At 40.8% G+C, this 24,426-nt stretch overlaps 1 protein-coding gene across 10 annotated transcripts in view; it reads left to right on the top strand.

Annotated features, from left to right (window-relative positions):
* The window catches only part of dgkh (diacylglycerol kinase, eta), a 79,304-nt gene that overhangs the window by 37,129 nt on the left and 17,749 nt on the right, over positions 1 to 24,426 (top strand). For all 10 annotated transcript variants that reach the window (XR_005692452.1, XM_040006847.1, XM_040006843.1 and 7 more), the window contains 15 exons: positions 6,070 to 6,174; positions 7,349 to 7,481; positions 14,356 to 14,462; positions 14,686 to 14,811; positions 15,936 to 16,038; positions 18,729 to 18,891; positions 19,028 to 19,136; positions 19,477 to 19,698; positions 19,964 to 20,055; positions 20,705 to 20,804; positions 20,958 to 21,267; positions 21,406 to 21,531; positions 23,173 to 23,307; positions 23,427 to 23,544; positions 23,713 to 23,823. Coding sequence is in view for 9 of the 10 variants with exons in the window: in XM_040006847.1 (XP_039862781.1) it covers positions 6,070 to 6,174; positions 7,349 to 7,481; positions 14,356 to 14,462; positions 14,686 to 14,811; positions 15,936 to 16,038; positions 18,729 to 18,891; positions 19,028 to 19,136; positions 19,477 to 19,698; positions 19,964 to 20,055; positions 20,705 to 20,804; positions 20,958 to 21,267; positions 21,406 to 21,531; positions 23,173 to 23,307; positions 23,427 to 23,544; positions 23,713 to 23,823 (2,060 nt within the window). In the remaining variant the exon portion in view is untranslated. The remainder of the gene's footprint in view (positions 1 to 6,069; positions 6,175 to 7,348; positions 7,482 to 14,355; positions 14,463 to 14,685; positions 14,812 to 15,935; positions 16,039 to 18,728; positions 18,892 to 19,027; positions 19,137 to 19,476; positions 19,699 to 19,963; positions 20,056 to 20,704; positions 20,805 to 20,957; positions 21,268 to 21,405; positions 21,532 to 23,172; positions 23,308 to 23,426; positions 23,545 to 23,712; positions 23,824 to 24,426) is intronic.

The following is a 24,426-nucleotide window of genomic DNA, read 5'->3' on the forward strand; positions in this document are numbered from 1 at the left end:
CCATTCCTGACTTGTTGAGGCATGGACTCCACTGAAAGTGTGCTATAGTATCTGCACTGAGATTATAGCAACATATTCTTTAAGTCTTGTAAGTTGCGAGGTGGGGCCTCCATAGTTTGGACTTGTTTGTCCTCCCAGCAGAATATTTCCTAAAGCATCACATTGCCTCTGTCTGCTTGCATTCTTCCCATAGTGCATCCGGGTATGGTATGTAAAAAAAAATTGCCCATTGTTGGGGCTTTCGGCAGTGGACAGCACGGGGTCAGCATGGACACCCTGACTGGTCTCCATCTCTAGTCACATACATTCCAACAAACTATGATGGACTGTGTACACCTTTCTATCAGAACCAGCATTAACCTTTTAGGCAGCTTTGAGCTAAAGTAGCTCATCTGTTGGATCTGACCACATGGGCCAGCCTTCACTCGCTCATCAATGAGCCTGACCACTGCAGAATTTTGACCCTTGTCAGACTCACTCAAATCCTTATGCGTCCCCATTTTCCTTGCTTCTAACACATAAACTTTGAGGACAAAATGTTCACCTGCTTTAATATATCCCAACCAGTAACAGGTGCCACGATAAAGAGATAATCAGTGTTATTTATTTTACCTGTCAATGTTAGTAATGTTGCCCGATCGGTGTATAAACTTTCTTTAGCATGTTCAACTCAAAGTGACTTTCCTAGAGAACTGGAGAGTTAAAAGTGGGTATCATGTAAGCTTTGTCATGCCATCCATTTTTATATAACTCTGCTGTACTGCATGTGCATTCACACATGGTTGACCCTTAATATGTAATGAACATATTGTCACTGGGCAGTCAGCTGCTTTATAGGGTTTAGTAGCCTCCTACTAAAGTGTGTCTAATGAGAATAACTGACTTCCTGATGTTTCATGTTTCTTTGTAGCTTAATGTTGAGATGCATCCAAATGTGTGCATGTGTACATTAGTACTAAATAGCAATAGACTGCAAGCTGTGTTAAATTGTAAGAATTTGGTGTTTTTGTGAGGTAATTGATTAAACAGAAATTCATTTTGGTCTCACTGCTGAGAAAACTACAGTCGCATTCTTATGAGTCAGTCTGAGAAGCATTTTAATAGTATTTGTGTTGAGTTGTCTGCCCTATAAGTCCAACGAGATGTTTTTTTTCATTATGTAGTGTGTAGATTCAGTCTTTTATTACTCAGTTCCTATTGAGCCACACTCACCCTGTAAATGCACTCCATGGTTCACTTGTTTTATATATCCAAAGCAATAAAATATAGAACCAAAAAAGTCTTAGTTTATCAGTTTAGGACATTTCATTTTGTAGCTTAAAGAAAGTAATGTTGTTATATAGGTAACAAAGTACATAAGTTTACCTCCACCAGAGCTTTGGCTATTTGAAACATGTTGATGCAAACCAGATGGTCAGCGAGCAACAGAAACCTTTCTACAGAAAGAAAGGCAGTGCAGCACCAGATGTATCATTAAAACCCTAAAATACACATACCCTAATAAACATTGCACACTATACACACACTTGCAGCCATAGTGACATGGGTTTGTTGTGCACCTGCTGTTTTCCACACCTTGTAATAGCCTCGGTTGCTACAGGTCTAAACAGGCCTGCAATCAGAAAGACAGAGGAGGAGTTAGGGGTAGTGTCTCACTCATTTTTTCTTTGATGGATGCATTTAGTCCAAAGGCTGTGTGGACTGCACTGTAACACATTTGTCATCTTATTGCTAAAAAGGATGCAATTTAAGAAAGGATTGGAGCTCCACAGCAGTGTATTGCTTACAAGTGGTGTGCATTTGAAATGGTGCATCAAAAATCAGGGAGAGAGCGAGAGGCTAATCAGCTGAAGTCTATGAATATTTGGAGACATTAATAAGTTAGAGGAAAAGCTGCAAAGCTATGTATTTTTCCTCGTGCAGTTTTTACACTGAACCTGGAAAGTATTCACAACACTTCACTTGTTCCATATTTTGTCATGGTACAGCCTTATTCCAATTCCAGCATTGTAAATAAATCAACCACCAGGAACCTTCATAGAGCTGGTTGCCTGGCCAATCTGAGGGATCAGCGTAGAATGGCCCTAGTCATGGAGGTGACAAAGCGCACAATAATAATGGATTGGATTTATATAGCGCTTTTCCAGGCACCCAAAGCGCTTTACAATGCCACTATTCATTCACTCTCACACACTGGTGGAGGAAAGCTACACTTGTAGCCACAGCTGCCCTGGGGCAGACTGACAGAAACGAGGCTGCCATATCACGCCATCGGCCCCTCTAGCCAACACCAGTAGGCGGTAGGGTAAAGTGTCCGGGGATCGAACCAGCGACCTTTCGGTTACAGATGCGCTTCCCAACCCCTTGAGCCACGGTCGCCCGCTTACTCCAGTGTTGCTTTGTGGAAAGACGAGAACCTTTCAGAAACACAACCATTTCTGTTGCACACCACCAATCAAACGTGTATGAGTGGCAATATGGAAACTACTCCTAATGAAAAAGGTACATGAACAATGAAGCATGGTGGTGGCAGAATCATGCTGTAGGGATGTTTTTTGGCAGCAGGAATTGGGACACTAGTCAAGGTTGAGGGAAAGATAAATACAGCTATATGTCTGTGTAGGTTCTTGGAAAGAAAGCAACCGGATTTCATTACATTTTATGAAGACAAGAGGTGAAACGTCTTTACAAAGCTAAAAAAAATCCATAGCCAAGATAACAAAAGATTTGGCTACGAAACCACGCTGTGATTGTCCTTGAGTGGCCCAGCCTGAGCCCAGACGTGAACCTGATTGAACATCTCTGGAGAAATCTGAAAACAAGCTGATGCTCCCCATTCATTATTATTGAGCTTCTCAAAAAGACTTGAGTCTGTAATTGCTACCAAAGGTGCCTCAACAAAACGCTGAGCAAAGGCTTGGTATATACATGTAATATTTTTGTTTTTCATTTTTAATAAATTTGAAATAATTTCACTTTGTCAATTTTCGGTATTGTGTGTAGAATTGTGAAGGCGAAAAAGGTGAAAAATGAATTTAATACATTTTGGAATAAGACTGTAAAATGATAAAATGTGGACCAAGTGATGTGTTGTGAATACATTCCAGATGCACTATATTATAGGTTGCTTCTTCTTAAATTATTGAAGAAGGGAACAGAAACTTAATAACTGACTGCTTGTGAACTATCCTTCCTAGGATTAGCTCCAGCAGAGCAAACTGCACCTAAAAATGTAACATGTGGATGAAAGCAGGTGTAAAAACTGAGGCTGTTTTATTAGACACAATGCAACACAGTGAGTCAGAGAGAGAGGGGAGGGAGTAATAAGACAGTGCTGTTTCTTCTGAGTAATGGATAATGAAAACACTTGATGATGGCAATGAAGAATGTAACAGTAAATTAAAATATGCATATGAGGTGACCTCAAAGAGAAGCACCAGAACAGAAGATAACGACACAGCGGAGATGCAGACCTTTATTTATGTTCCTGATTTCCATTTCTGCATTTTTACAGTATGTGATTGCAAAATATAAGTGCATAGAATTGTATATGTATATCAAAAAGAGATTAATTATGTCTGCACTGTTTTGGTCAAAGTTAGTCTCCAGTAGATTTCTGTTCAGAATTCCTTAAGTGCCTTGTCTCCTCCCTATATAACATCTGTGTCAATGATCTTTTGTTTAGAGGCTAGTATTTCCTCACATATAGATTTCACTGACTAAGGTCCTTAACTGTATACAGAATACATCATTGGACTATTGTTCACACAAGTCTGAGCTGATAAAATAATGGACAGAGGTAGATGCTGCCTCTGGGTTTGAAAGTTAAGTTGTGGGCATTGAAGCTCATCTGCTCATTCACAGCTGTATGTATGACCGAAACGGTATGGAGCTCTCTCTAGACCGGAAGCAGCAACATGGAGCTTGGTCTGGGTAGCAGCTGGATGAAGGAAAAACATCACCATCAATAAAATTTCAAAATATATGTTGCTTGATGACAGCAGATACTTTGCTGATACACATGAGCAAAGCTAGAAGCAAAGAAAATCTTGTGGGTTTGGGTTTTCTTTTAAACAGCTTCTGAAATGCAAGAGTGTGATCATGACTGGATACCACTTCGGCATCTGATATACCTCGGACACAGAAGACGTTGTTGTTCCCTCGGACTAGTATCAACAGAGATCCTGCACCTGCTGCAAGAACACAAAGTGTTGCAATGAAACATTTTGCCATCATAAAAGACAGAAAATTATTTTCACATCTAAAAAAATTTTATTTTTCAGATTCACAGTACAGTTTAACTACAAGGTAGAGCATGTGAAGATATTATTACATAGCAAAACATTATGCTACACAGTAAAGTATTAAATATGAAGTAAAACAAAGTATATACAAGGTGTAAAGACACCTTGTATATACTTTTCTGCATCTTTTCCCCTGCAATCTTTGTGTGTACCACAGAGCCATGGCTCAGTGGCTGAATGTCTGAGTCCCACATCAATGCAAGCTTCAAGCAATTTATAATTCTTAGCTTTTTTTTTGATGTATCGTAATTCACCACAAACTGTTTCTGAGAAAATGTTGGGGAACAAGAGCAAGAGCTCCTAAAACTAAAGTGACCATTCTTTGTGTTTATATGGATCTATCCTTCCTAATAACACTCCTTAGCCTAATTGTTTAGTATCTGTCTGTGTCCTATTGTGTTGTTAATCTCCCAGGTCATTTGGATGTTTTGTTTCACCATTTGTTAGTGTGTTTTCCTCCTTGTTACCTGTTGGCGTTATGATTCCCAAGCTCTTTAAAAGCATGTGAAGCCAACATGAAAGTCATTTAAACCTAAATCCTTCCAATGGAATCGGAATCGGAAACCCAGTTGTCTCAGTCTGTGACCTCTTTCTTGGTGATTTGTAATTTTAGTTGCTAGTTTTCTGTCTCTTTCAACATAGCTTCATTTTCACTTTGTGAATTATGGGCCCATTTAGAGCGAAAAAGCTTTAGGATAGAGATACCTTGTGAGTAATAAGTCCCTACTAATGATGCACTAGTATTGCTTGTTTGTCACAGTTGGTTTTAAAAATCAAAAATAACAATGAATAAAACATTTAACTAGAGGCAGTATCAGACAAGTAATGCTGTGCCAATTTTGAAGTTATTGTGGCTATGACCATCTTATATATACAGTCTACAGATTTCACAAGCAGCTTCTCTGTAGACAGTATTTCAAAATTAGCTCTTTATTTTTACACTTTGTTTTCCACACTTGTCCAAAAAGCAGGCTGGATAGCTCAATAAATGAATTACATGGTTTTAATTATTATCTCATTTGGTAATACAGTCCACGTAAAATATGGCATTTGTATTTAGTGACCTGCTTTAGACAAAGCATTTCTTGCAGATAGAAAGCTAGTGGTTGGAGCAGTTTTAGTGCTGTGAGATTATCTTGTGTATGTGTGTGTGAGCAGTGCCTGTATTTAAACTCTCTCCTCTCACTAATGTAAATCAAGATAACACACTGTGGGAAAACAATGACTTGGAAAGAAATGGAGAGAAGGAAGAGATGAGTGAGCATAAATAAGTGATGGGCTGTTGAAAGGGTGCTGTTTGTCTGTAGGGTTATCTACAGGCACTGTCCTTTAAACACACGAACACACACACACACACACATGCTCACAAGTAGAGGACGAGAGAGGAGGAGGCAACGGGAGAGAGAGAGGCTCTTTGCCTTTACTGAGGCTCTTTGCCTGTCAGCACATATCTGCCTCAAAGCCTCATGAAGAGCTGGGAAGAGACTTAACTGAAGAAGGTGTGAGTGAGCTAGAGTTAATGAGAGACAAAGAGAGTGTATGTATGTAAGAGAGAGAGAGAGCGAAGGAGAGAGAGAAAGAGGGAGGGGGGCTTTACATCCTTGCTCTCTCTTAAAGACAGAGCCGGTTGTTCTCCACTCAGAGGTACCGCAGGCTGAAGAGGAAAGAGCTGGAAACATTAAGCTCTGTTTCGCTTGCGCTCTCTCGCTGTTTAGCCACAGTATCTGTCTCACTCTCTCGTACCTCCTCCCCCCTTTGCCTCCAGGTGATCACTCCGTTCCGTAGGCTCATCCTCTGTGCTGAGAACAGGAAAGAGATGGAGGACTGGATCAGCTCGCTCAAGTCCGTCCAGTCCAGAGAGCATTACGAGGTAAGGTCCAGTTCAACAGATTAAAGTGTGTGTGTGTGCGTGTGTGTGTGTGTGTGTGTGTGTGTTTGTGGAGGGGAGGGGGTGGGTTGTTTGGCAGTTTTGGGGATGGGATACATAGAAATGCAGAGTTCAGATAGGGCTGCAGCACATGCATAAGCACGCCTCCACCCGCATGTTGTCACATGTTCGACACTGGGCAGAGTAACAGTAAGAAAAACTGTATTGGCACATCCTATTCTCCCAAGTGTTTTTTCTCCTTATGACTTTCTAACACAGAACATACTCGGTAGATGCCTATTTGAAAGCTTTTTTTTTTCACTTCAAGCCAGTATTTCTTGAAGAATCTAGAAAACATGTTACCAGCATCAAAACTGATCGTAACTGCTCAGCGTATTCCACTGTCAACAGAATATGTTAAGAAGACTGTAAATCCTGGCTGTGCACTGACAGCGAGGTGATGTGGCGAGCACAGGAAGAAAGCTGTGCTGCATTTTAATGCCTTTGATTTGAGAGGGAAATCTTATATAAGACCCCATCCCTCACCCCCTTACTGCACTGCAGTGCTGCAGCAACCCCAGAGCTCACACAACACAGGGAACACACATGTTCACACAAACACACGCACACACACAGACACACAAGCATGCGCACTCCTGCCAATATGTCCACACAGCAGCATTTAATTGCCGTATCCTTTTATGTGACACTGTTAAAGAATGCAAGTACCCCAGTTTGTAAGCACCTGTTACAGTTGTACTTGTGAAAAACCAATTATATCCAGGACTGCGCCAACTACTGCAGATGCAACACCCACATGGGTATACTATACTGTGGCTCCACAGTAGGACCTCTCCATATACTAATGTGTAGAGGCATCCAGTTCATCTGACCTGGGTGTGTAGCTTTTTGTAAAAGTTGTCACTCTAACAACTCTAAGGAAGTGGAGGCACTCTCTCTCCTGTGGAGGCTCTTTTCTTATACCAGGCACTTTCCTAACTAATGTTGTCATGGTGTTAGGGGAAAATGAATAATAGTTATTCTAAAAGAAAGCTAGTATACCACAAAGGAGTCGAGTATCAATTGTGTGTCTGTAAATCAGTATTCAATGTTTTTTCTTTTTGATCATGCTTACATTTGTGACATGTGACTGCTGTTTTCACCTCTCCTTTGCCAGACAGCACAGTTTAATGTGGAACATTTCTCAGGGATGCACAACTGGTACGCCTGCTCCCATGCACGGCCCACCTTTTGCAATGTTTGTAAGGATAGTTTGTCTGGGGTCACATCTCACGGCCTCTCCTGTGAAGGTGAGTACAAATACACTCAAAACTACACCTGTTTACTATCACAAGTGTGAAACTGAAAAAGGATCATTATTTCATGTATTTCACTTTAAATTTGGGGTAAGGCAACATGTTTTTGTCATCACTGGATGAAAAATCAAAAGATTTTTGGCACTAGCACATAGACTACTCAATACTCCATTTGCAGTCCGCTAGTTTCTCCTGTCCCTGTTCTCACTGTAAGTGCATCGCCTCACACAAATGATAGGTCCTGTGCAGTAGAGCTATCTAACAACAAAAAGGTGAAGTGAAATAATGTTAAGTTAGTACTGAGTTGACAGTAACACAGTGTTAGCCTAAGTGCACTAAAAGCTTCAGAAGATGGCAAGAGTGCAAACAAGAGAGAGGAGGACAGAGAGACAACGGAAAAAATTTGTCATCTACCGGTAAGCTTTTCACTCGTGCCACAAACTACTGCAGACAATGAAGAAAATTGTTGGTGTAGGAGGTATGACATCCATCCAAACTTCCAAAGAACCGCTCCACTGCTGCTAACTGCATGGCTCTCAACAGCTATGAGGTCAATAAAGACCTTGGTACTTGTTTTTGTTGTTGTTGTTTTTTTTGGTTTTTTAGGTTGCAAAAAAGGTCGCAAAAATTGTCACATATGTAACACTTAAAATGTCTTAAAATGCCTTTTACTTCTCCAACACAAACACCTACACTGATTGGAGAGCTAACCGCAGCCTCACAGAGTAAACAAATATGTGACGTATGATCAAAAAGATTCCAGAACTCTGCCCATCCCAACACACCAGATGTAAATTTGGCTGCTTTTCCTCTCAGATTGACGTGGACATTCCATGTCTCGTCCTACATTTCAGTCACCATGGACTTAGGTGTAATTATGGTGATTATTAGGTCAGCTGGCAAGTATCTCCAGGTAGCGTAAAAATCCTTTTTTAACAGAAGGGAGCTCATGGTAGTTGCCCTAATATGAGCTGTTTTGCGTAAGTCTGTGCTTCACTATATCTATATCAAATAATAATGTGAGCATATATACTAAGCCAGCGGTCCCCAACCTTTTTTGCGCCACGGACCGGTTTATGCCCGACAATATTTTCACAGACCGGCCTTTAAGGTGTCGCGGATAAATACAACAAAATAAAAGTAGTACCGGTACCGAAAAAAATAAGATTTATTCATAACACACGTGAAAAGACCCAGGAAAACCGAGTTAACAATAAAAACGATAACAAAATAACTCTGAAAACCGATAAAAACCCTGAAAACCATACATTTCACACCTGAGCCTCAACTCTCGCAGCCCGGTACCAGACGACTCACGGACCGGTACCGGTCCGAGGCCCGGGGGTTGGGGACCGCTGTACTAAGTGATCCCTGTGAAACTAAAGCTCAGGCTTCAGATTGCTTTTTTTAAAAATGTTTTTTAACTTGTGTCTGTGTCATGTCGGTGAGAGTGGTTACTCCTAATATGGTCGTCTCATGTGGAACAGGCAAGGAAGCTAAAACCACTTGCTTCACACAGAGGATCAACTCGCATCAAGACCCAGCATAGGACAAATAAAGATAGGTTTGAATTCTGAAGCACACAAAGCTAGTCTAGTAGAGTCTAAGCATATCATGATAGAGATGGAAATGGGCACATTAAGTCTTCTTTAATGAGAATGAGGCAGATTGAAATGATGCTGAATTATCTTGTGAAGAATTTGCTTTTAGACACATAGTGTTTTCTTACATAACTCTCTTTCCTGGCTCCTACTTCAAATAGCCACTCTTTTAAGATCAGACACCCTATAGTATTGCAACAGATGATTTTGCTTTGGAAGCAAAGCCTGTGAGTTGGCAGGTCTATAGGCACTTTGGGAAGGCTATATTGCTATTTTACGTAAGGACTGGTGAGTCACTGAAGTGAGAAAAGCCTTTTCTTGTGTCTGCCCAAGTGCAGCAGATTGGATATACCTGAGCCAGCAAGAGTCTTTGAAATGCACTGGGTTGTGGAGCAGGATGCCCACCAAGCTCACAGCCAGCATATCAATGCATGTCACCCTGTATTCATATGCTTTTATGCCATATTGCGCGTTAGATAAGCGTTGACTTAGACTGCATTTTTTAAAAATAGCATTTCACTTGCCTCCAATTGCCCTTAACAGGGAAAAAACTGTTAAAGGATCACGAATGACACCATATCTCCTCACCTCATGTGTGAAAGAACAGAGAAGTGGGGTGTTATGAGGAAGGTGTTTGACATGGGGGGCTGACACTATTTTTTTTCTTTTTTGTACTTTCTTTTAGCTGGTGTAAAGTGTTATTGACAGGCAGCAGGCCATAATGAGCACCATCTGCATATCCTCTCACTCTAATTTTGCTAATGTTCCCCTGTGAGCATGTGCATGTGTAACTCAGTCCCGTGTGTGTGCCTACATGTGCGCTGGGTTTGCTGTATACGTGTGGAGGCAGTGAGAGCCTCTCCACTCAGTGCTCATTATCCTCTCATTTCCAGAGCAGAAGGCAAAAGAGAGAGACGTAGAGAGAAAGACCAAATCATTAGAGCAGTATCTAATGGTTGTTATTTGAATCGGCTTATTTTGCGCCACGCATAGACAAGCAACAATAGGAAGGTGCATTGAGATTATGGGGTTTTCATTATACATCACTGAGAGAAGCCTTCCATTGGGCACAAGGTACCTACAGGCAGACATTCATGGACATTGTTTTTTGGGCTAAATCACCATGAAGCAAAGTGAAAGTTACATATGGATATACAGTAATGGCATAAAAATGCTTATATGTTTATTTTAATTTTTAAAATTAGCTAGACAGCACACTACACTGGCTAGTGCCATTTTCTCACAGCGAGAAGGTCTTGGGTTTGACTAAACCAGGTAGTTGGGGCAGTTCATGGTGATGATTTATTCATGATGCATTGTGGAGTGTAAATGTTCTCCCTGTGCATGCATGAGTTTCCTCCAGTTATTTTGGCTTCCTCCCACAGTCCAAATGGACGCATATTAGGTTAACTGGTGATTCTGAATTGGCTGTAGGTGTAAATGTGATTGTTGTCTGTCTCTGTGTGTTAGCCCTACAGTAGACTGGTGACCTGTCTAGGATGTATCATGCCTCTTGTCCAGTGACAGCTAGAGTAGTCTCCAGCCCCCCTGTAACCCTGAATTGGATAAGTGGTAAATATGTCTTTGTGACCAAGTCAACAAAAATTTTTCAGTTACCATAAAAAGTACAACTTATGATTAGTAGATCGGTATAAGAGTCAGTTATAATCAGCCCAACATGTTCTGTTTATATCAAACTCTCATGCAGTCTTGAATCTCATCCGCTAAGTGTATCCCACTTTTTAACATATCAATAAAAGATTTCATATATTTTTTTATTGTCTGCTAACGTGCAAAACGATTGTAAGTACTGAAGTAGATCCACAACCTTATTTCTTTATATTTTTTTAGGATAACACTGTGTTGTCATCAGCTCGGTAATAACTTTCACTTCACCTTTCTGAGTTAGATAACTCAGAGTGAGACAACAGAGCTCTTCGCTAAATTGTATGTATAGACAACACTGGCTCATACACTGTGTTAGATGCCTTTTTTATGCTTGAGTGATTCATGGGACAGTGTTAAGTGGCATAACAATCAAAACAACATTCCTCTGAAAATGGTCATGTAAAATGAGTGGACTGAAAATAAGAGAAAAAGCAGCCAATATTAAAAGAAACACTTGGAAAGACCTTCAGAAAGCCTGGAGAGCTATTATCCAAGATACATCCACCCATCCATCCAATTCCTTCCAATGATGCAATTAAGGTCGTAGCTGTTCCAGCTGTCTTGCTCAAGACTACAGTTAAGGTCTCCCTTCTTGAAAGCAAAATAGAAAGAAATGAGAGGTGGTTCAAGAGTTTTGGACAATACTGCTGGAATTTGTAAATGTTTTGGTGATACAAAGCAGTTGTAAAGCACCTGTGGCTCAGGAGGTAGATCTACAACCTGGAAAGTCAGTGGTTTGATCTCTGGTGTCCTTGGATAAGATGTTGAACCCCAAGTTGTCCACAGTCCAATTTTAGTGAATGTGTGGAAGTGTGTGTGTGATAGGTACAAAGCTGTAAAAATGAATGTCTGTCAATGGACAAATGTGGCAAATGTAGTGTCAAAGTCTTTTGAGTCCTCAGTAAGAGTAGAAAATTTGCGGTAAATTATTCAATTTACTGCACAAATAAACTATGTCATAACTTTTGTGATAACACAGGGCTTTATCTAGCTTTGACATAGCCGTACCATTCAGGTGTGCATGTTACAACAGTTGTTACTGTGTTCACACATCTTTAGCACAGAGTTGGAGTGGTTAGCACCTGCTGATTGGCTAGGGAATTTTACTGTAAGGAACTTATCTGCAGGGACACGCTCCACCCTGACAACCATAGCTGGATAAGCACTGAAGATTAAAAAGATTTCAAAGACATTTAGCTATAAAAGGGCATTGTTTTAACCAAATCGTTGCATTTTTTAAAATGTGATGTTTGGCACACATTATTTAAATGTGTGCTAAGCATGCCTACATGTTCCTGTATGTTCTGCAGAATGGCTAATTCATTGGAGTTATTTCAAAATACTTTCATTGTCAGCAGCGACAGTGAGAATGGGAGGATCACCCATGAGAATATGAGAACCAGTATGTGAGAATGGGAGAGAGTGGGAGACAAGAAAATAGAGAGGCTATCATAGAATGCAGTCTTTATTAAACTTTGAGGGCAGCCTGCCAAACAGTTTCACAGCAATCAGCGTGGCTTAAATTTCCCTTCGATTTCCTGCACAGGACAGTCAGTGGGGATTGATTTGTGCTACCTACCCATAAACACACACACAAACCGTAAAAGCAGTTTGCCTTTCCGTCTGTATTTCACCCTCACACAGACACTCACAGTCTGAGACAATGTTTTCTTCTAGTCTGGTTTGTATGACGGCTCTGTGTTTGGCCATTAACAGGCAGTGGTATTATGTCCTGAGAATTCTCTTAACGTCCTACTAATGCTCTCTAACAGCATTTAGTGGTAGACGAGATTGAAACATTGATTTTGCTCCCGGATATGACTTTGGCTCAGTTTGTAGTGTATCTGTGTGGCATGCCTAATGATGAGGTTTTGCGTGTTTAGAGAGAGAGAGGACAACAAGGTGGGGTAGCTGGAAGCAAAGCTCCCCATATCACAGACATTATTCATGAGTCTGCTAAGTGCCTCATCTTTACAGGAGAAAAAGTCGAGAGCAGTCTCCGTCTGTCTGTGCCACTGTACTGTTTCTTAAGAAACATTTATGTTGTATTTACACTTCACTCTTCATTCCTGTTCAAAGCAGCCAGCATTAAACGCATTCAAGTCCATGCTTCTGCTTCTCATTTATATGGACTAAAGCTTGATGGACTGGATGTTAAAGTTGTACAATGACTTTGTCAGCACTGATCATCTTTAGTAAAAATGATGTAAGATCCCTCCATCACCACACCTACTTGTAGCTCTGTGTTTACACTGATCAAGTAACAAAAATCTTACCAGGCTTAAGCCCTGTGAAGCTCCAGATCTCTCTTTGTTAAGTGAATGTCCATTCAAGGTTCCTTCTTTTTTTTCTTTGTTTCAATCACTCTTTACCTCCTTTGACACCAGAGCAACATTTCGTTTGCCCGGTAGACCTTCCACAATCATTCCCATTGCTGAACCATGCAGCATTTGATTAACCTGGGAGAACTACCCAATCTCTCCAACAGTCTAGGAAAAAAATGCTGTCCTCTTCCAGTTTTGGTTGCTTTTTTCAGCCTTCATTTTCTTGATTTTCTGGTAGACAGTAAACGCATAGTGAAAGTAAGGTTAGCAATGTAACACTGCTAAAAACCATTGTTCTCTAACTACTCGTTACTTCTTAAATCAAGAAGCGTTTGACATTTCAGTTGAATAGTTAGGTATTTGATAGGAGGATTGATAGCACTCTAATACTCTCTTCGCTTAATTTAGCACAGACAATGGAGACAGACAACACCTAGCATGACTCTGTTGCAAACTACCTCTCAAATGGAGGTAGTCAAGTTCATGAGTTGAATAGTTTGGTCTCACATAGGGTGCTGCAGGAGGTAGAACAGGTCATGTACCAGCCAGAAGGTTGCCAGGTCAATCCCTTGCCCCAATCTGCAGTTTGAAATGCAAATGTCAGGTTGTAAACTGGGCTAATATGGCTCACGATGAACAGTGTTTTCAGAACTTTTTTGAGAATTTACGCACACAGTAGGCCTCTCATTTGGACTAATTTATTAAAACACTGGGTGTGTCTGTTTCTGAGGTCTTCATTTGTGTTTTCAGTCAAGAAAAATAATTCATATTATGTTGCTGCCATTTTTTTTTGTTCCTGTGCAATATTTCGGCAGATGTGCAATTTCCATCCCTATCCTTAACAACCATAGCCCTTCCACCCTATTATTATTTATTGTATTTTATTATGATGCCCTTGTACACACCCCCACAATGCTTCTTGCAACCCAAACAACGTGTATATAGTGTACATAGTATTCTTATATTGTTTCTCTTTCTTTTCTTGTATATTCTTTTCTTTACTTTCGCACCTTTGTGGTCTTGCTACCTAATTTGACTGTGCAAGCAAGTGTACAATGACAATAAAAGTTCTAAATTTTATCAAATTAGAAAAAAATGACAATTCAATTCAAACTGAATTGATCTTAAATTGGCTAGAAATACATGGTTTATAGTCTTTGGAGGAAGATTATCTGGATCACTGTTTGATTCATAAATAACTGTCATAATCATCAAAGTGACAGTTGAAAGGTTGAAACCATTGTCAGACTCGGGTGTGATATTTGTGTTTTACAGTGTGCAAATTCAAAGCGCACAAACGCTGTGCTGTCAGAGCCACCAACAATTGTAAATGGACCACCCTGGCCTCCATAGGGAAGGATATCATTGAGGATGAGGATGGGGTAAGTTTGTTCAAAAGCAGTCTTCTTTGAAAGGCAGAATGTTCATGTAATTTTTTAATAAGATTTTGAGCTGGTTGGGAATTTCCTCAGCCTGGTTTTCTGCAAAGAGTTTCTAAAATATAATGTGGGAGTCAATATAGAAAACTCTCCCAGTTCAAGTGAACGGAAGCCGACATTATTAACCATTTTTAATTTTGTGTGTGTGTGTGTTTGAAACCTACAGATTGCAATGCCTCACCAGTGGTTGGAAGGCAACCTGCCTGTCAGTGCCAAGTGTGCTGTGTGTGATAAGACGTGTGGCAGCGTGCTGAGACTGCAGGATTGGCGCTGCCTCTGGTGCAAAGCTATGGTAAGGCATCTATCACATGCACATCGCACATAACAATAAAACCATCTGGTTAATTTTATGTAGGTTCCCTGTTGTCGTGCCAAGGCTCTGATCCAAGCATGGACAGTGGAGGTTTGGAGGTTTCCTTTTTCACTGGGCTGATCGCAGCACTTGGGCTTGTCCTGGCACTCACCACAAACTCGTGAATGATTGGAATCTGAGAAATCTGGAGAGCCAACTGGAACAATCTGGGAACTCAACTTGTAGTCATCCTCTGGAGGCAGCTGTCAGTTACTCCTGGCTTTCTTTATTGCAGACAATAAATATCTGGTTGATCAATACAGATGAATTACAAAAGGTAATAAAAACCTTAATAACAATATCTGATGGTTTTAAGATTGTATTTTGGGAAATACAGTCCCTCTTTTTACACTTCAGAAGGACTTTACCCAAATGCTATCAGAGCCTGCAAACCAGTTTCCAGTACAAAACTCTTTTCCTTTGTTTACAAATTCTGCATATTTACCATGATCAGGATAACATTGTTACCATTATGACCATGATATAGTGTTGCTCCCCATTTTGCTGCCAAAATGACACAAGGTATACATGGTGTTACGTAAATGGACTGATTCTTATATGGCGCTTTTCTACTCTCCTGGAGTACTCCAAGTGCTCTATACAATACCCTGCATTCACCCATACACACCCATTCACACAAGTACTGTTGTCTATTCTTTGTCAGTGCTTTCTAAGTAACATACATTCATACGCATTCAAACACCGATGGATGCATCGGAGAGCAAGTGGGGGTTAGTATCTTGCCTAAGGATATTTGGCATGAAGACTGGGGGAGCCAGGAATTGAACCACCAACCTTCTGATCAGCAGATGACCTGCTCTACCTCCTGAGTCTCCAAAGGTGGATTCTGTTCATATGGACGTAGCATTTTCATGGGAGAAACATTTCATCACTCATCCAAGTGACTTCTTCAGTCGTAGCTGACTGCAGGTTTCCCCAATCTTATAAACAGTACATTTGCATAATGACTGAAACCAGCCCACTAAATTATGGAAAAATCAATAATCTTATATCTAAAATCTGCTTAGAGTTTTAATTCCCTGTATTTGGTGTTGTTCTTTTAGGTGCACACAGCCTGCATGGACTTATATCCACGCAAGTGTCCCCTAGGTCAATGCAAAGTCTCCATCATCCCCCCTACTGCTCTCAACAGCATCGACTCAGATGGTAGGCAACACACACGTGATCAGCCGTGCAATCGTGCTGACTCACTCTGAGGGTCAGAGGTTGCACCTGTCATTAGTTTTCAGAGGTGAATTCATGAGATTTTGCTCTTATTTGTTCAGCTGATGACTTCTCATTGAACTTTGACCTTTTGCTCTATCGTAAGAAAAGATAGTGGCAGGGAGGATGTTTCATTTTGGTTTAGTCAGCATCCACTCAGGGACACAGCCACTGACACTTTCCTTTTCTCAATACCTTCTTCTCTGAAGAAATAAAAAATTATAAAATTATTTTCCCCTCTGATCTTAGCACCAAACAGACCCAAAGCAAGTTTATTAAACTGCGGCATAAGTGGTTCAACCATGTATATATGACTATATGACTAGATTTTTTGGCGGTGTTAAATGAATGACAGTGTAAAATTATTTTGTTTTTTGTTAAACTGTTCTTTTCAAACCATCACTACTAAACTCTTCATTATTGTGTGTGTGCTTTATCGCTCCAACAAATGTACAAAGTTCATATATTCTGTAAAAACCCATGGATGCACTTTTAAAAAAAGAGCAGACCCAAAACATAAACTGTATGCAGCAGGAAATGTTTAGGTTTTATTCACAAGTTAAATTACTGTGACATAGAATAGACAAAAATGACAAACTGTTGCTATAAATTCCCTCTTCCATTTCTTTTTATATGGAGTTCAGTATAGAGTGTTAATACAGGATCATGACAAGGTATGTGTTCCAGGACACTGCCTGTTTCTCATATAGCGAGGTGGTTAAAAATAGACCCATGTGACAGTTTGTAACACACGTTTCTTAAAATAGATCCTCTCACAAGACGTGTGCATGTGATAAAAACCCAATTTGATAATGATACAACTGTGCAAGAGGCTTCATAATACCCTCAGACTCTATTCATGATCTCAACATAAAGACAGACTTTATACAGGTGGGCTAACAAAAGGGGAGATATATGCTTCGTTAGGCTCTCTCTCTCTGTCTCTCTCCCTCTTTCTCTTTCTTGCTCTCTTTCTGTCCTTCTCTCGCCGTCATCTCGGCACGTGCCAGGATCCCCTCTGCTTGAACACTGGCTGAAAAGAGGGGGAGTTTGGTTGTAATTGGCTGGGGGGGCTGACTGTAGCACGTGCAAGAGTATCGTGACTCCCTGCTTGTCCTTTCTCTCTCCTCCACTTTCATGTGCTCTCCCTCTGTTCATCCTTTACAGAAACAGTCACAAAGAGAGTGACCCAGAAAGGACGATAAATCAAAAGATTGTAGAGGAAGAGATTAAAGAGAATGAGAAAGATATGAAGAAGGACGATTGTGTCCATGCTGCCAGAGATGGTATTCCCATATATTTAAGGTTGAAGCCTTAATATGCGCAAAGCTTTCACCACAGAGGCAGTGTTCAGATTACAGCTGGTAGTTACATTACCTCCCCGAGACCAGAGTATGTATATGTGTTTTGTCCTCTACTGCACAGCAAAACATGTGTTTGTGGCATGTGTTAAGCCCGTCCTATGCATTATTATGCTTGGTGTCACACACAGACACACACACACAGGAATTTGATGAGGCTGTTTAGCGATGACAGAGCTGGCTCACACCTCCTGCTGCATCTAGCACTGCTGCTCAAGTTTAAGTCATAACATGGTTAGATATTTAAAACACTAAAGCATCAAGTTAAGACAGTTTTATTTAAACATTCTAGTAGCACAAATCAAAGGTTTTACCTGATATTTTTTTTCTTCAATCCAATCCAATTTGAATTAGATGAAAATGTTAAAAAAACAAAACAAAAAAGCTTGATGGATAAAGTTTTAGGATGTGTAACACACAGAGAATGCATACAGAACATTTATTGCAGATATAAGATGATTATTCAATTCAATTCAGTTTTATTTATATGGCATTAAAAACAATAGTTACCTCAAGGCACTAAATATTATAAGATAAACACCCTTACAATAATACAGAGAAACCACAGCATGTTGCGCACCAAAATGGAAGCATAGGCTTCTTAGATGGGCTACGTCACACAGTAGGGCCTATTATCAGTAAGACAGTAACATTATATTGCTCAAAAAGGTGTCAACTGCAAAAAAATCAAGCGCTCCACTACAATGACCTCAGTTAGTGGAACAGACACCAGTCAGCTTGTGTTGACACACAGCAACACCCCTAATCTTAAAGTGCTTACAAAAATCGAACGGGTGATATATTACTTTTATAATAATATTAGATTAGATTAGATTAGATTAGATTAGATTAGATTAGATAAAACTTTGTTAATCCCTCAGGTGGGTTCCTCTGGGAAATTCAGTATAGAGTTGATATGGAGGTTGAAGCTAACCATAGACACCAAAAATGTTTTTCTTACCAGGTTGTGAAGATGTGTTTTTTTAGTGCTGGAAAGTTGTGCATTTAAAAGTGGGCAATAAACTCAAGTGGCCATTAGAGGAAATCCCGTTTATAGACCTGGGATAGAACTGAGCAAAAAAGATTGATTAGGCAGATCTGCTATGTGACTCCTTCTCCACTTTGGACACTCTATACACAAAAAAACTTCAATTAAAACAGCAATAAAACAGTAATTTATGTTCTTTTTCCATGTAAATTTCACTGCTTCCAGTCTGATGAAACAGAGCCATGTTGACTTTTGTTGTTCTTACTGCTGCCATGACTCCTCAGGCTTCTGGAAGGCCACCTGTCCCCCGTCATGTGCCAGTCCCCTCCTGGTCTTTGTCAACTCCAAAAGTGGCGACAACCAGGGAGTGAAGTTCCTACGGCGCTTCAAGCAGCTTCTGAACCCAGCTCAAGTCTTTGACCTGGTCAACGGTGGGCCACACCTTGGGTGAGGAAAACACTTGCAAACAAATCTGCTGTAAATATCCATAAATATCAAAGTGCACCAGTTTTGTTATTAGGCTTTAGTTGAAAGCTGATCCTGCAGAATAAGTACATGAGTGGCTTTGTTGTGTTTTTTCCAGTTTGCGCCTGTTTCAGAAGTTTGACAACTTCCGAATCTTGGTGTGCGGAGGTGATGGCAGCGTGGGATGGGTCCTCTCAGAGATCGACAAACTCAATCTACACAAACAAGTAGTGCACAGTAACATAAGCGTTATTTTAACAATGACAATGAAAACACTATTAGGATTTGTTTCTCTTCTACTGAAAATGAATGATAATCACAAACTATCATAAACATATTGGATAGAAAGTCTTTTTAAACAGGTTTTGCACAGCTTTCCAGAACAAGTACACAGACGATAATTTGTCTTTGGCCAGTGTTCCAATTGCGCTTTTTGCCTTTGCTCTGAGCAAGCTCACATAAAGATACAAAGTCATTCCACACTCACAGGCAGGAATGTACAGACAAACAGCTCATTTTGAGTATAGCAGACACTGATGCCAAATAAACCCTGTGCCTGCCTTTCAGTGCCAGCTGGGGGTGTTGCCCTTGGGCACCGGCAATGATCTGGCGCGAGTGCTTGGCTGGGGCCCGTCATGTGACGATGACACCCAGCTGCCTCAGATTCTGGAGAAGCTAGAGAGGGCCAGCACCAAGATGTTGGACCGCTGGAGCATCATGACCTACGAGATTAAGATCCCACCCAAACACAGCTGCCCTACCACGCCTGAGGGAGCTGACGACTGCCAGGTACTCACAGGAGTTGACAGATATTCACACGCATCAGTAGACCCAATAAAAGCCAGCAGGGGATTCCAGACAGACAGACGTGGGGAGGAGGTAGTTGCAGGGAATAGGACCTGACATTTTGAATTCATGTTCACCTTACCTCCAGTTTAAACATGGGCAAATAAGCATTTTAGCACTTATGCCTTATTAACTGTAGTGCCTATAAGATTGCGTTTAACAGTTGTTTTCTGAATAGAAATAAACAGTTTCATTGTTTTCTCAACAGTTTCACATTTCAACCTATGAAGACTCAGTAGCTACTCACCTCACAAAGATCCTCAACTCTGAGCAGCACTCTGTGGTCATCTCCTCTGCCAAGTAAGTGTTTATAACACCGCCGTTACCCAGAATAAGAAGTCTAAAATCAACCCAAACCCAAATCAACTACAGGCTAAAAACCATGATGTGCATGTCGTGGTGATATTGCATTGTAATTGCTGCAGCATTATTGCAGCTGCTCCAGCAATCACACTAATAATTCTGACATTTTTAAATATGTGAGCAGTCCACTTGGGGACACATTTGACAAAAGTACATTTAAGCAACTGTTCTTGTATTGATTTTGTCCTAGTCACAAATAACCAATGTACCCCTCCCTTCACATAAGTAATGAACCTTTTGTTTTTGGCTGGAATAAAAATGTATTTATAAAGCACAACTCTACAACAATAGTTTTCTCAAGGTGTTTTTTTTATAGTAAGAAAGAACCGCTATGAGCAGCAGTCGGCAACAGTGGGAAGCAAGAACATCCTTTTAACAGGCTCAGGGAGGGGCAGCCATGTGCCACATTCTACAATAAAGAACAAAGAGGAGAACAAAAATTTACTTTTGTGAAAAATAAATTATATTTCCATATAGTGAAAATAGTAAATGAAGTATGTAAAAAGATACAAAAGGAGGTAAATAATTAGCTTTTCTCACATTACGTTATGTCAGGAAGAACTTGTGTTTTCTCCCCGTTTCTTAGAATTCTGTGTGAGACAGTGAAGGATTTTGTTGCCAAAGTGGGGAAGGCGTATGAGAAAAGCACTGAGAATGCTGAGGAGTGCGACTCTATGTCTCTCAAAGTAAGCCTCAAAAACAATGCAGTAAACATCCATTATCTGCTTGTGCTGAAAGCCAACTCCATATATATTAAATTTCTGCTAATTCACTGTCCTGTGAATGCTGCTGCAGCACTCCATCTGGTCCTTAAGTGTCTCTTCCTCTGTGCCCTCCAGTGTGCCATCCTCAATGAGAAACTGGACTCCCTCCTCCAGACCCTCAACACAGAGTGCCAAGCTCTACCTCCGCTCCCCCTCTCCACTCCACCTATTGTAGAGGAGGAACAGGAGGAGGAGGAAGAGGAGGAGGAGGAGGCCAGTGAAGAAAGCCTGACAGAGCTGAAGGAGAAACTGGAGGAGGAGGAGACGGAGAAAGGAGTGGCAGGAGGTTCGCCGCACCAGCTGTTCAAAAGCAGGGAGCAGTTGATGCTCAGGGCCGACAGTCTGAAGAAAGCAGTTCGACAGGTCATAGAACAGGCAGAGAGAGGTACGTGTAGTGAGCTACAGGATAAGGATTCTGCCTCGTGATGATGAATGGAATTATCAAAATGTTTTTGAAACAAAAACATGCGGTTATTAAATGCAACTTATTGTGTTATGGCCAACCCATTTATGCCCTGTTTAGTGGTTGATGAGCAGAATGCCCATACGGAGGACCCAGAGCTTCCATCCCCTCTGGAGAAGGACAGCGAGGACGAGAACAGAGACAGTGAGAAAGATGAGGACACTAAGGAACTGGAAGCAGTGTCATGTAAGTGTTTCTGCTGCTTTTTGGCCTGTTCCCCTTCTACATTTGCGAGGTACTTCCAAACATTCACTTACTTGGCCCACTACATTTCATAAAAGGCTAGTTCCAGAGAACTTAACCTGCCCAGCTTTGCATGTCCACTGTGCAAGTCTTCCAGCTTGCATTGTTCTTGTAGCTGACACATATTGTTTTTGGGCTGAATTAAGAAAATAAGTCAGCAGTGGTCGGTGTAAAAACATGTTTCCTCACTCTTTTCTCTACTGAGAGAAGGAAACACAGCTATCTCTATAATTTAGTCAAGTTTAAGAACAACAAAGATGCCTTAAAGGCATAGATTTTTGTACACATGATTTTAATGTTGCCACCTGGTGGGTATTGCAGTCATTGCATCACAGTGGACCAGAGACATAGCTAATGGGAAAAAAAAGCCTGCTGACGCAAATCAAGTTTCCTGTCATAAATAAACTCAGGGATTAGTGCTAAAAGTGCTTGGAGCGACTTTTCCTCCTGTGATATTCCACCTCTTACATCAGGCTGAGCTGCTTAGGTCCTAATCTTCAGACTGTGGCAACTTCTTTAATAATAAATCAGTGTACCTGTTGAAAGTACACAGGCAGGCCGGCTGTTTCAACATGCAGGTTACTGTGAAATGTCCACTGCGCTTCTTTGTGAGTGTGTGTGGATGGGCCACAGGATATGTTATTGTCTTAGGGGCAGAAGTTCTTCCTGTTTATCATTGGGCTGCTTCCTTCCTTCCACACATTTTCCAAGTATTAGAAGACTAGGAGGAATCAGTCAAACCCTCTGCTTTGTGTCCTCTCCTTGTTTCCGTCTTTCGTCCTGTTTCTCCTTCCTGACCAGGAAGCACTCCGAGGAAGTAGAGCAGAAGAGATTGCTGCCCATGGTCTGGTTCAAATATAGCTATCAGTAATTGTCAGCCTTCTAACCAATTGCTCTTGAAGTCATACAATGAAAGCAAAAATAATGTCAAATCCAGGATGCAACACCAGAATAAACCCCGAGCAACCAGTCTTTCAAAGTAAACGTGTGTAATTTTACTGTATGTAAAAGTAATCATGTTGTTAGACAGTGGGACTCACTCACAAGCAATGCGTTTTGATTCATCAGTATATTCTTACCTGAAATTAAATTCGATGTAGAGAAGAAAAAATATTAACTGGAAATTTATTGGCCAAAGCCTCAACTTGTTCAGACAGTCCTTGTACAGATCACAGGTAGCGTGTGCAAGGTAGGAAAAAAATGACCATTGCATACCTTTGATGAATTGATGTTGATTTTGTGTATGTTCTTAATTTATGAGCAAGGTATGAGGAAGGTAATAACATTGTTAGCCACATCTTGGTGAATGAGGCCCATTGTGAGTACTGTCTATTGGACACATAGACCCCAAATGTTATTATTTGTACCTGCACCCAGCCTTACTGTATAAATATTATATTCCTTAAATTGCATTAATATGTTCATATTTTTGTTCATATGTGGATGCATGATGCATGTCTATGGATGTGCATCTCTGTGTTAATAAGTACCCTCTGACACAGCTGAAGCGCATTTTGTTTTGCTTTATACTTTCCATCATATCTGTCCCTAAATTCAAAGTAAGTTTTTCTCTCCTTGGCCCAGCTGTTAAGAGTCCCTGTTCTCCAACGGAGAGGAGAGTGAGCCGTAGCACCCAGTCCTATAGCTCCTTCACCATCACACCCTTCACCACCAGCAAGGAGAATCTCCCTGTACTCAACACACGTATCATCTGCCCGGGTAAACACACATAAACAGGCACCAAACTCATCACATTGGATCAACAAGGGCACAATCAGTCAGGCATTGCAGTTCAGTATTGTGTGACACAGACGATGTGTGTTTGTGTGTATGTGCAGGTTTGCGAGCAGGTCTGGCTGCCTCTATTGCTGGCAGCTCTATCATTAGCAAGATGCTGCTGGCTAACATCGACCCTTTCGGGGCCACATCATTCATCGACCCTGACCTGGACTCTCTGTAAGAGCCATGTCTTTTTCTAATGCCTTCTTCCATCTTTGTCACTGTGATATTGTTTGTTGGTCACATTCTACACTGTTGCTTTGTCTTTCTCCCACTTCATGTATTTGTGTGCAATCTAACTACCTTTTTTGTGTGTGTGTTTGTGTTGACTGCTTGTTCATCCAGAGAGGGCTATATGGAGAAGTGTGTTATGAACAACTACTTTGGCATTGGCTTGGACGCAAAGATCTCGCTGGAGTTTAACAACAAGCGAGAGGAGCATCCAGAGAAATGCAGGTGAGTCTCATTTCCAATGAACACAGCATATTTGTGTGGGTTTTTTTTATAATTTCATTTTATTTGCTTTGTTTATACATAAACAAGTACATGAACTTTTGAACAGTCCTAAGCTGGCAGCGTTGGAGCAAATCTGCCTCTTTTGATAACTGAAGTTACTTACCAGTCAAGTATTCTCATTTTTTCAGTCTGTATGTGAGTTTTTCTATTTTCAGGACCTCGTCAAACACAATCACCAACTGTCTAGAACTGAGTGTTGCAGTCCTTAGCCAGTTTTGAGTGATCTTTTTTTTTTGCTGCTAACAGGATAACCTTAAACAGGTGTTGGTCCTTGAATAAAGACAAGTAAATATGTCACCAAGAGCTGCCAAGATGCCATCTCAGAAGGGTTTTATTTTCCCACGTGTCTAAAAAAAAATTGTGAAAATGTGATCACTTAATCTGCTGCAAGGCTGTTGTACGTTTATCTGTTTACTTGTAATTTGGGGCATTACAAAATACAGAGTCTGACTTTTCCAGGTACATTCCCTCCATTTCAGTGATTGTCTTGCAGGTGATGTGTTGTCCACGTATTTGTGTGTTTTAAAGTTGAAGTGACACAAC

The sequence above is a fragment of the Simochromis diagramma genome, unplaced genomic scaffold, assembly GCF_900408965.1.
Source record: "Simochromis diagramma unplaced genomic scaffold, fSimDia1.1 OVJJ01000514.1, whole genome shotgun sequence".
NCBI lineage: Eukaryota > Metazoa > Chordata > Actinopteri > Cichliformes > Cichlidae > Simochromis > Simochromis diagramma.